Raw genomic sequence first — 12,236 nt, forward strand, 5'->3', positions numbered from 1 at the left:
TATCTATGAATAATATTTGAATCTTCTCTGAATTCTTTTATGTATGATTGGTTATCTTTGCAAGTCTCTTCAAATTATCAGTTTGGTTTGGCCTACTAGATTTATCTTTCTTCCAATGGGAGAAGTGCTTAGCTTTGGGTTCAATCTTGTGGTGTCGTTTCCCAGTGACAGTAAGGGCAGCAAGGCACGTATTGTATTGTCGCCATCGAGGATAACAAGATGGGGTTTTCTTCATATTGCATGAGTCTATCCCTATACATCATGTCATCTTGCTTAAGGCGTTACTCTGTTTTTAACTTAATACTCTAGATGCATGCTGGATAGCGGTCGATGAGTGGAGTAATAGTAGTAGATGCAGGCAGGAGTCGGTCTACTTGTCTCGGACGTGTTGCCTATATACATGATCATACCTAGATATTCTCATAACTATGCTCAATTCTATCAATTGCTCTACAGTAATTTGTTCACCCACCGTAGAATACTTATGGTCTCGAGAGAAGCCACTAGTGAAACCTATGGCCCCGGGGTCTATCTTTATCATATTGATCTCCTACTACCTAGTTATTTCCTTTGCTATTTACTTTGCATCTTTATCACAAAAATACCAAAAATATTATCTTTATCATATCTATCAGATCTCACTCTCGTAAGTGGCCGTGTAGGGATTGACAACCCCTTATCGCGTTGGTTGCGAGGATTTATTTGTTTTGTGCAGGTATGAGGGACTCACGCGTAGCCTCCTACTGGATTAATACCTTGGTTCTCAAAAACTGAGGGAAATACTTACGCTACTTTGCTGCATCATCCCTTCCTCTTCGGAGAAAACCAACGCAGTGCTCAAGAGGTAGCAAGAAGGATTTTTGGCGCCGTTGCTGGGGAGTCTACGCAGAAGTCAATATACCAAGTACCCATCATAATCCTTATCTCCCGCATTACATTATTTGCCATTTGCCTCTCGTTTTCCTCTCCCCCACTTCACCCTTGCCGTTTTATTTGCCCTCTCTCTCTATCCTCCCTCTCTTTCCCGTTTGCCTCTTTTTGCCCGCTTGCTTTTTGTTTGCTTGTGTGTTGGATTGCTTGCTTGTCACGATGGCTCAAGATAACACTAAATTGTGTGACTTTACCAATACCAACAACAATGATTTTATTAGCACTCCGATTGCTCCTCTTACCGATGCTGAATCTTGTGAAATTATTGCTAACTTGCTGAATCTTGTCATGAAAGATCTGTTTTCCGGCCTTCCTAGTGAAGATGCCGCTACCCATCTAAATAGCTTCATTGATTTGTGTGATATGCAAAAGAAGAAAGATGTGGATAACGATATTGTTAAATTGAAGCTATTTCCTTTTTCTCTTAGAGATCGTGCTAAAGCTTGGTTTTCGTCTTTGCCTAAAAATAGTATTGATTCATGGAATAAGTGCAAAGATGCTTTTATCTCTAAGTATTTTCCTCCCGCTAAGATCATCTCCCTTAGAAACGATATTATGAATTTTAAGCAACTTGATCATGAACATGTTGCACAAGCTTGGGAGAGGATGAAATTAATGATACGTAATTGCCCTACTCATGGTTTAAATTTGTGGATGATTATAAAAAAAATTATGCCGGATTGAATTTTGCTTCTAGAAATCTTTTAGATTCGGCCGCGGGAGGCACTTTTATGGAAATCACTTTAGGAGAAGCTACTAAACTCCTAGATAATATTATGGTTAAATATTCTCCATGGCATACTGAAAGATCTACTAATAAAAAGGTGCATGCGATAGAAGAAATTAATGTTTTGAGTGGAAAGATGGATGAACTTATGAAATTATTTGCTAATAAGAGTGTTTCTTCTGATCCTAATGATATGCCCTTGTCTACTTTGATTGAAAATAATAATGAATCTATGGATGTGAATTTTGTTGGTAGGAACAATTTTGGTAACAACGTGTATAGAGGAAATTTTAATCCTAGGCCTTATCCTAGTAATTCCTCTAATAATTATGGTAATTCCTACAAAAATTCTTATGGAAATTATAATAAGATGCCCTCTGATTTTGAGTCTAATATTAAAGAATTTATTACTTTGCAAAAGAATTTTAATACTATGATTGAAGAAAAATTGCTTAAGATTGATGATTTGGCTAGGAACATTGATAGAATTGCTCTTGATATTGATTCTTTGAAACTTAGATCTATTCCACCTAAGCATGATATCAATGAGTTTCTCAAAGCCATGAGAATTTCCATTGATGAGTGCAAAGAAAGAACTGCTAGGATGCGTGCTAAGAAAGATGCCTTTATAAAAGCGTGTTCTTCTAGTTCCTATGAAAATAATGATGAAGATCTAAAAGTTATTGATGTGTCCCCTATTAAATCTTTGTTTTGCAATATGAATCTTGATAATGATGGGACTGAATATGATCCACCTTTACCTAGAAGGCATTCTAAGAATTCGAAATTTGTTGATCTTGATGCTAAATTTGATAAAAGTGGGATTGAAGAAATTAAAACCCTAGATGTTGCTAAACCCACTATTATGGATTTTAAGGAATTTAACTATGAAAATTGATCTTTGATTGATTGTATTTCCTTGTTGCAATCCGTGCTAAATTCTCCTCATGCTTATAGTCAAAATAAAGCGTTTACTAAACATATCGTTGATGCTTTGATGAAATCTTATGAAGAAAAACTTGAATTGGAAGTTTCTATCCCTAGAAAACTTTATGATGAGTGGGAACCAACTACTAAAATTAAAATTAAAGATCATGAATGCTATGCTTTATGTGATTTGGGTGCTTGTGTTTCCACGATTCCAAAGACTTTGTGTGATTTGTTAGGTTTTCGTGATTTTGATGATTGCTCTTTAAACTTGCACCTTGCAGATTCCACTATTAAGAAACCTATGGAAAGAATTAATGATGTTCTTATTGTTGCAAATAGGAATTATATGCCCATAGATTTTATTGTTCTTGACATAGATTGCAATCCTTCATGCCCTATTATTCTTGGTAGACCTTTTCTTAGAACGATTGGCGCAATTATTGATATGAAGGAAGGAAATATTAGATTCCAATTTACATTAAGGAAAGGCATGGAACACTTTCCTAGAAATAAAATTAAATTACCTTATGAATCTATTATGAGAGCCACTTATGGATTGCCTACCAAAGATGGCAATACCTAGATCTATTCTTGCTTGTTATGCCTAGCTAGGGGCGTTAAACAATAGCGCTTGTTGGGAGGCAACCCAATTTTATTTTTATTCCTTGTTTTTTGCTCCTGTTTAGTAATAAATAATTTATCTAGCCTCTGTTTTGGTTGTGTTTTTTGTGTTTAATTAGTGTTTGTGCCAAGTAGAACCGCTGGGAAGACTTGGGGAAAGTCTTGTTGAACTTGCTGTAAAAAACAGAAACTTTAGCGCTCACGAGAACTGATGTCATTTTTATTTGGAAAGTTCTATTTAGTTAATTCTTTTTGCAGATGATTAATATATAAATTCCTCACTTCTAGCAATTTATTTTAGAATTGTTGGGGTTCCAGATCTTGCGCTAGCTACAGATTACTACAGATTGTTCTGTTTTTGACAGATTCTGTTTTTCGTGTGTTGTTTGCTTATTTTGATGAATCTATGGCTAGTAAAATAGTTTATAAACCATAGAGAAGTTGTAATACAGTAGGTATAACACCAATATAAATAAATAATGATTTCATCACAGTACCTTGAAGTGGTCTTTTATTTTCTTTCGCTTTCGGAACTCACGAGATTTTCTACTTTAAGTTTTGTGTTGTGAAGTTTTCAAGTTTTGGGTAAAGATTTGATGGATTATGGAACAAGGAGTGGCAAGAGCCTAAGATTGGGGATGTCCATGGCACCCCCAAGATAATCTAAGGACACCTAGAAGCCATAGCTTGGGGATGCCCCGGAAGGCATCCCCTCTTTCGTCTACTTCTATCGGTAACTTTACTTGGAGCTATATTTTTATTCGCCACATGGTATGTGTTTTGCTTGGAGCGTCTTGTATGATTTGAGTCTTTTCTTGTTAGTTTACCACAATCATTCTTGCTGTACACACCTTTTGAGAGATCCATACATTATTTAGAATTTGTTAGAATACTCTATGTGCTTCGCTTATATCTTTTGAGTTATATAATTTTGCTCTAGTGCTTCACTTATATCTTTTAGAGCACGGTGGTGGATTTGTTTTATAGAAACTATTGATCTCTCATGCTTCACTTAGATTATTTTGAGAGTCTTAAATAGCATGGTAATTTTCTTAAAATCCTAATATGCTTGGTATACAAGATTAATAATAAAACTTTCTTATGAGTGTGTTGAATACTATGATAAGATTGATACTTGATAATTGTTTTGAAATTGTGCTAGTTGAGTAGTTGTGAATTTGAGAAATACTTGTGTTGAAGTTTGTGATTCCCGTAGCATGCACGTATGGTGAACCGTTATGTGATGAAGTCGGAGCATGATTTATTTTTTGATTGTCTTCCTTATGAGTGGCGGTCGGGGACGAGCGACGGTCTTTTCCTACCAATCTATCCCCCCAGGAGCATGCGCGTAATACTTTGCTTTGATAACTTGTAGATTTTTGCAATAAGTATATGAGTTTTTTATGACTAATGTTGAGTCCATGGATTATACGCACTCTCACTCTTCCACCTTTGCTAGCCTCTCTAATACCGCGCACCTTTCGCCGGTATCATACACCCACCATATACCTTCCTCAAAACAGCCACCATACCTACCTATTATGGCATTTCCATAGCCATTCCGAGATATATTGCCATGCAACTTTCCACCATTCCGTTTATTATGACACACTCCATCATTGTCATATTGCTTAGCATGATTATGTAGTTGACATCGTATTCGTGGCAAAGCCACCGTTCATAATTCTTTCATACATGTCACTCATGAGTCATTGCATATCCCGGTACACCGCCAGAGGTATTCATATAGACTCATATTTTGTTCTAAGTATCGAGTTGTAAGAAAAATAAAAGTGTGATGATCATCATTATTAGAGCATTGTCCCAGTGAGGAAAGGATGATGGAGACTATGATTCCCCCACAAGTTGGGATGAGACTCCGGACGGAAAAAAAAGAGGCCATAAAAAAGAGAAAATGCCCAAATAAAAAAATGAGATAAAAAGAGAGAAGGGACAATGCTACTATCCTTTTACCACACTTGTGCTTCAAAGTAGCACCATGATCTTCATAGTAGAGAGTCACTCATGTTATCACTTGCATATACTAGTGGGAATTTTTCATTATAGAACTTGACTTGTATATTCCAATGATGGGCTTCCTCAAAATGCCCTAGGTCTTCATGAGCAAGCAAGTTGGATGCACACCCAGTTAGTTTCTTTTTGAGCTTTCATATACTTATAGCTCTAGTGCATCTGTTGCATGGCAATCCCTACTCGCTCACATTGATATCTGTTGATGGGCATCTCCATAGCCCGTTGATATGCCTAGTTGATGTGAGAATATCTTCTCCTTTTTGTCTTCTCCACAACCACCACTCTATTCCACCCATAGTGCTATATCTATGGCTCACGCTCATGTATTGCGTGAAAATTGAAAAAGTTTTGAAAATGTCAAAAGTATGAAACAATTGCTTGGCTTGTCATCGGGGTTGTGCATGATTTAAATATTTTGTGTGGTGAAGATAGAGCATAGCCAGACTATATGATTTTGTAGAGATAACTTTCTTTAGCCATGTTATTTTGAGAAGACATAATTGCTTAGTTAGTATGCTTGAAGTATTATTATTTTTATGTCAATATGAACTTTTGTCTTGAATCTTTCGGATCTGAATATTCATACCACAATTAAGAAGAATTACATTAAAATTATGCCAAGTAGCACTCCGCATCAAAAATTCTGTTTTTATCATTTACCTACTCGAGGACGAGTAGGAATTAAGCTTGGGGATGCTTGATACGTCTCCAACGTATCTATAATTTTTGATTGCTCAATACTATATTATCTACTGTTTTGGACATTATTGGGCTTTATTATCCACTTCTATATTACTAGTACAAATGCCCGTGCGTTGCACCGGGCAAACAAATAAATATAACATGCTCCATGTGCCATTATGTGATATTTTTTTAATCTAATCAAACCATAAACATAAGGTTACACTGAGTATTTCCTTTTGGACCATGAAACTTTTATGTACCCTAGCAATGTTTGTCGTGGCCTATTTCAGCTCTTCATTTTCGTTTCATCCTATGAAACAATAGTTGTGTATGGAATATTCTGTCAATAAACATGTTTTTTTGTACTTTGAGAAGGTATTTTTTTCATATTTTCGAGAATATTTTTTAAAATGGAATTCTTTTTATGGTGACGGTCATTTTTGGAATATTATATTTCATGTCTTATTTATTTCGCACTTTTTTTGTGTTTGGTCCATTGAGTAGAGGGTGTTTATTGCTAGCAGCTACCTCGAGTCGTCGCTGCTTCTTGCCGCATGCTACTATGCTAGTCACAGCTCATGTGGTCCTGCCTCTAACACCTGCGTATGTAGCCAACAATCAGAGAGAGAGAGAAACTTGTCTCGTATCTCTCCCTTCTCAGATTCTAAATGAATCCCCATTCTCCAACCTAGCTGCACTGCTGAAGGTGACGGCGGCAAGCGATTGCATTCCTCAGGCACCGCCCGCGATGGTATTCCAGGCGCTCACCTTCTCGCCCCTCGCCCTCCACCTCGCCGCCCCGCGGCGTCGGGTCCACGTGCTCGCCGTGGCCGTGGCCGCGGACCAGACCCCTCCACCCCCACAGGCCTCCCCCTCCGAGCTGGCGAACCTCCGCCCCCACAGGCCTTCCCCTCCGAGCTGGCGAACAGCCTGAGCCGGCTCCTCCGGGAGCTCGGGCAGCGGAAGAAGGTCGCGGGTTTTTGTCAACCATTCACAAACAATTATAAAAGTAAAAATAAATCACATGCGAAGAAAATAGATGAAGAGGATCTACATTACTTTTTCTAGGTAGTAACAAAATAAGTAAGCAGTATCCCGCAAAAAATTAATTAAAAATAAAATAAGAAAGCAGTGTATAGAATGTGTGCTGAAACAACACGTTTGTTTTGAAGAGAGAAGCTACTGGAGGAGTCGAGGAAGGCCGACGACCGGACCTAGGCCCCCATCAGCGGCGGCTCCCGCTGCTTGTGGTGGTGGCGTGGCGTTACCCTCCACAGCTCGGCGGCTCCCGCTGCAGCTTGGGGCCCGGCCCGGCGGCTCCTGCTGAAGCTTGCCAGCCCAGCAACTACTGCGGCTGCTGACCGCGCGGCAAACCGATGGCTCCCGGGGCTCCCGCTGCAACTCGGAGCTGCAGATGGCGCCCTCGTTGCTCCAGCTGGTAAAAACTAACTTCCTCCAGTTATTGATGGGTTTACATAATTTTTATTGTGAGCTCATTGCTACGCCCGTAACAGCCATGGCTGGACGACAGTACTGATACTAATTACCGTGGCAGCTGGTCATGCTTCATGATGGGTACATTGTATACACTACTTTGCTGAGTGACCTCCTCTAGATTCAGACTTAAATTGTATTATACATAGATGCCGATGAGTATTTTCTAACTAAACCACAGATGATTTTGAGTTCCATCTTTTCCTGGATCTCCTCTAAGTCACATAGTGGAGGATCTAAATATATGTTGTGTATCCTGGCATATGCACTTCGGTGGATCTGAGTTTACATCAAGCAAAATAATAATTCTTCCAAGTCAATATCTTAGAAATTGACAAAATTCAACACCTCTCAGAATCTAAACTAGCAACTCGATGCACTAAATATAGAGCTTCTTCCTCTTTGGAGTCCACAACTGTTAGCTTACTTCCTTGGTGATGGCGACCCTTCCTTTGTGCCGTTCACAATAGTCAGGGCACCATTCCTAAGTCTTGAGATTCCTCCACTGGAATGTTTGAACGTTAATTATTTGTAACTGTTTGAAGGTAAAGAATCACGACTCATGTGAACTTGAGGTCATAGATAGTTGATACAAATGCTCAATGATTTCCTCTTTGAAACCAAACCAAAATACGTACTGCCCAATCCATGCGGCTGTACCACTCGGCAACACATAGCATGTGGAATGTAGAAGCAAATTGCTGGGAAGCCTAGCCATAGGCTGGCAGGGAATAGCTGACCGAACATGTAACTTGAGCATTCAGGTGTGCATGCTACTCAGCTATGCAGTTTACCTAGTAAATTAACCAACCACACAGAATTGATCATTGAGCAGAGTAGAGCTAACAGCAACAGTCCGAGTTTTGAAATTGTCGATCTAGCCATTGCACTGCACACACGGTTCATGGTGGAGTGTATGGAAGTTAGGCTAGCTTCAAAGTTAAATGATAAGTAATTCCTTCTTAGTGCACCTTCCAGCATAGTTATTATAGGCAAATATGATGCTACATGATAAGTAAAAAAAATAATAATATGATGCAACATGATTTTGCTAATGTCAGTTACAAATATGATGCAACATAATTTACTTAGGCTTAAGTATATTAGCAAATAGTTGGAGAGCTACGAACTAAAGAAATATCACACTCTACAATTCTTGTCTAACGGAACCAAGTTCAGTTTTGAGTATAGAGAAATGTAACAGAGCAACCATTTCAAAGATGCATCTAATTTAAAAAGTGATGAGATGAATGTAGGGCATGCTTATCGAATGTAAATGGACACAGTATTCAGCCCTTACAACAGGAGTATAGAAGCCTAGACCTTACTTATTCAATGATATGGTACGTGCAACAAAGGAACTGCTGCAGCAGCCCACCCTCCATTTACAAACCTTTTGATGCAGCATTAGAAATTGTGCCATATGTAATGGCAATGTATTTCTTCCGTTTTGGAAGTTATATTACGAATTTTAGGTACATCTTATAGTTTGTCGATAACCAATGTGTCGTGACAATACAAAAATGATCTTGCATATGAAAACACTAACATGGTACCGGCTATAGATCAATACTTACCATGAATTTCTCCAACCCATATCTCTTTTAGATAGTAGCACAAAAGATGGGATATGTTACAACAGAAGTACATGATGATCGGTATGGCTGATTTGTTGTCTCAAAAAGGTAATATGGCAGGTCTGGAAAATTTTGCTACCCCCTTAAACATGCCAGTGCATTGTCACGAACCTTCCTTGAAGATAGAGATATGCCAATGACCTTTATCTGATTCCTGAGTTTCAGAGGTAATGGATGGAACAATTGTAGAGTTTGTTTTTCAGATAAAGAACATAGGGTTAGATGATCCTGATTGAAGAAGTGGAAACAATAGAAGATATTGTTTGTGAATAAATCAACAATCATATATCCAATTAGTTCTTGCCAGTAAAAGATCGAAGCTGGAACTACAGATCTTACAACTGTACAGACTAGAAGACTTGTTAAACATGAGACTTGTATCATTGATACTACATGATACCAGCTCATAGACGGTGATAATCAGATAGCACACATCGAAGGAGAGCACGACAAGGAAGCCGGAACATGGAGATTGAGGAGGCTGTGGGTGGCGCCGGAGAAGATTAGGGGTAGCTGGCTGAAGAAGAAGACCCGCCGCCGGCGAAGCAAGTAGGACATTAATAGAAACAAATTACGCAGCAACATTCAACATCATTCCAAAATTCTAGGGAAGAACCTACGCAAGGTTAATGATAGATTATTTTTTATATTTGAAGCTTGCAAGATCAGCGAATCTTCCCAGATGCTCCACATCAAATTTTTACCGGAACACGAATGCTTCAGACTCATAAATTTTCTAATGCTTGAACCTATGAGACTAAAGCAAAGCCCAATATCGACATCTCAGTAACAATTTCTCAAGGTAACAACTGAGGCATGTATCCAATGACAACATAAGTGTCATCAGCATAAAAGATCAACATACCTTAAACAACACAGCCTTGGAGAATGCCCTGACAACTGATGTCTTCCTATCTTCCATGGCCCTTGTATCTGCGACTCCCACAGCTTGCTTTCTGGGCAAATGGTGCACGACTGGAACAAACTCAACCCCAGTGCCAACCAGAGTGGCGTCTTTGGCTAGTTGTTGCTCTATCTCCCGAAGAAGCATAAGTTGAGCCTTCTTAATGCGCATTCCCAATAGAGCCTGGCACATTGATTCGCGGTCAGCCTCCAGCGCTTCCAGTACCATAGATAGTGTCTTAATGTCTGGCTCCATCGCGTCATCTTCGTACATCTCCACGAACCTGGCTGTAGGAGCTGACACACCTTGATGCACCTTGTCGATCATGTAAACCATGTCGCTGCCACTGCCAGCACCATCGTCGTCACTCTCCCCTTCTTCAAGGCCATATCCAGCAATGGGAGACTCTGGCAACTCATCATCATTACAGAGGTGGCTCCTTTCTTCCACGGTCTCATGTAACAACTCGTCAGCACAAAATTCGCTTGATTCCTGCCCAGTAGACTCAAGCAATGCCTCATCTGCATACAGGTGGGTGTCCTCATCTTCCTCCAGGGACATCCCCATCCTGGCCGTGCTCGAGGAGGCAGATCCGGTGCTCACCGCGTCCTCCCTCCCTTCTGACCGTTGTCGTCGTAGTACTCCCCGTTGCAGCAGTGGAGCTCGGGGTAGTAATCGACGTCCTCACCCTCGCCGATCTGCCCATGCTCCTACGGTCCTACCGTTTCCCTCTCTCAACTCTTTGCCTTCTGCCCATCTGCTGTAGGAGCAGCTATGCCCTGGCCAGGAGCGCGCCAGGCGCCATGGTCGCCGAAGGAACTCCGCCGCCTTGCCGGATCCACGCCTCCACCCCTCCCCTGCGTCATGGTCGCCGTCCCTGCCGGACCTGCAGGCCGCCAAGTCCAACGCCATGGGCGCCTCCTCTGCCCGACCCCGCCTCTGTCTCGACTTCGCCGGCCTCCTTCCTCCTGCCCGTGCCTGAGGGGTTTCCCTCAAGTGCCGCCGCAAGCAGCAGCAGCTCCCTCGTCCTCGAGCGGCCGCGCCGGTGACCAGCAAGCAGGCCAAGCTGCCGAGCTCCACCTAACCTGACCAGCAGGTCGCCAGCGCGCCCGATGCCTCCTCCTTCTCCTGTCGTTCCCCCCGGATCCCTCTCTCTCTCAGTTCACCTCCTTCCGTTTCTCTGCAGGAACCCCGTCCATGCCATGGCCGCCCAAGACCCTACCGAGCTCAACCCCGCCGCCCTGCAGACCTCCCCATGAACAGGTCTGTGACCCCGTGCCTCCTCGCGCATGCCTGGCCGCTCCACCAGACCCCGCAGGTCACCGTGCCCTGCCATCTCTCTCTTCTTCCTTCCCCTGTTTTGCCCTCTGAATTTTCTGTCTCTTTAGTCAACAGCAGCCCGGCCTTGTAGTTCACCGACGGCCTCCACAAGTCGAGCGCCACCGTATCTGGAGGATCCCGGCCTCCCTCACCCGTCACCGCGTTCGTCCCCTGCCTCTCCGCCTCGCCGAAGTCCCGTACGAGCCACCGTGATAAACGCTAGCGCTACCCGCTCGTTCGATCGAGCCCCTCAAGCCCAGCTAGCCACCAGGCCGCAAGCCTTCCCACCGCCTTAGGCCTCCTCCTCCTCCACCCTCACCGCCCCTCTTCCTCCCCGCCTTGCTGGCGGCGCTGGCCGCGGCGAGGCGCTCCTTCTCCATCTCGCCCCGCAGCGCCCGCATCTCCTCTTCCGCCTCCACCCTCGCCGCCCCTCTTCCTCCCCGTCCCTGCCCCACCCCTCTTCTCCCCGGCCGGCATCCGCTTCACGGAGCGCCGCCGGGGGGCGGGGGAAGGGGGCGACGGGCTGGAGCTTGGAGGTGTAGATGAGATCGGGAGGCTGTTTTTTTTTCTTTTATCTCACCCATACCGGTTGACTTATTATATGGATTGCGGGTTGATTACCTAAAACCAGAGGGACTTTTCTACAAAATTGACGACGACGTATGACCAGAAACAGTAGCCGCTTTATTATAATATATATATATATAATATATATATAATAAATAATAATAATAATATATATAATAATAATAAATAAAATAATAATAATATATATAATAATATATATAATATATAATATATACAATATATATAATATACATATATATATATATGTGTGTGTGTGTGAGCGATTTTTTTATAGATAAGTATACGTATAGATCGAAGACTGGGAGAGTTAGGCAATTGGAGAAAGATATGTGAGAGTTTTTTACGTGAGAATTTGTTAGAGATATGT

General features: G+C 41.8%; 1 protein-coding gene across 4 annotated transcripts; it reads right to left on the reverse strand.

Moving 5' to 3' along the window:
- Positions 1–7,380: 7,380 nt before the first annotated feature.
- On the reverse strand, positions 7,381–11,835 carry LOC125534931 (myosin-binding protein 7-like). Of its 4 annotated transcripts, none has more exons than XM_087543075.1 (2): positions 9,923–11,835; positions 7,381–9,211 (listed from the first exon to the last, which is right to left on the reverse strand). In XM_087543075.1, exons 1-2 carry the CDS (start codon positions 10,526–10,528, stop codon positions 9,161–9,163), a joined length of 657 nt encoding a protein of 218 aa, XP_087399201.1. In that variant the 5' UTR covers positions 10,529–11,835; the 3' UTR covers positions 7,381–9,160. The 4 variants fall into 4 exon arrangements, with proteins under 4 accessions (XP_087399201.1, XP_087399202.1, XP_087399204.1 ...); XM_087543076.1 differs by having other exon boundaries at positions 7,381–8,214; positions 9,923–11,834; XM_087543078.1 differs by having other exon boundaries at positions 7,381–8,309; positions 9,923–11,834.
- Positions 11,836–12,236: the final 401 nt, after the last annotated feature.

This window comes from Triticum urartu, chromosome 2A (genome assembly GCF_056163025.1).
Source record: "Triticum urartu cultivar PI428250 chromosome 2A, HENAU_Tu73, whole genome shotgun sequence".
Lineage (NCBI taxonomy): Eukaryota > Viridiplantae > Streptophyta > Magnoliopsida > Poales > Poaceae > Triticum > Triticum urartu.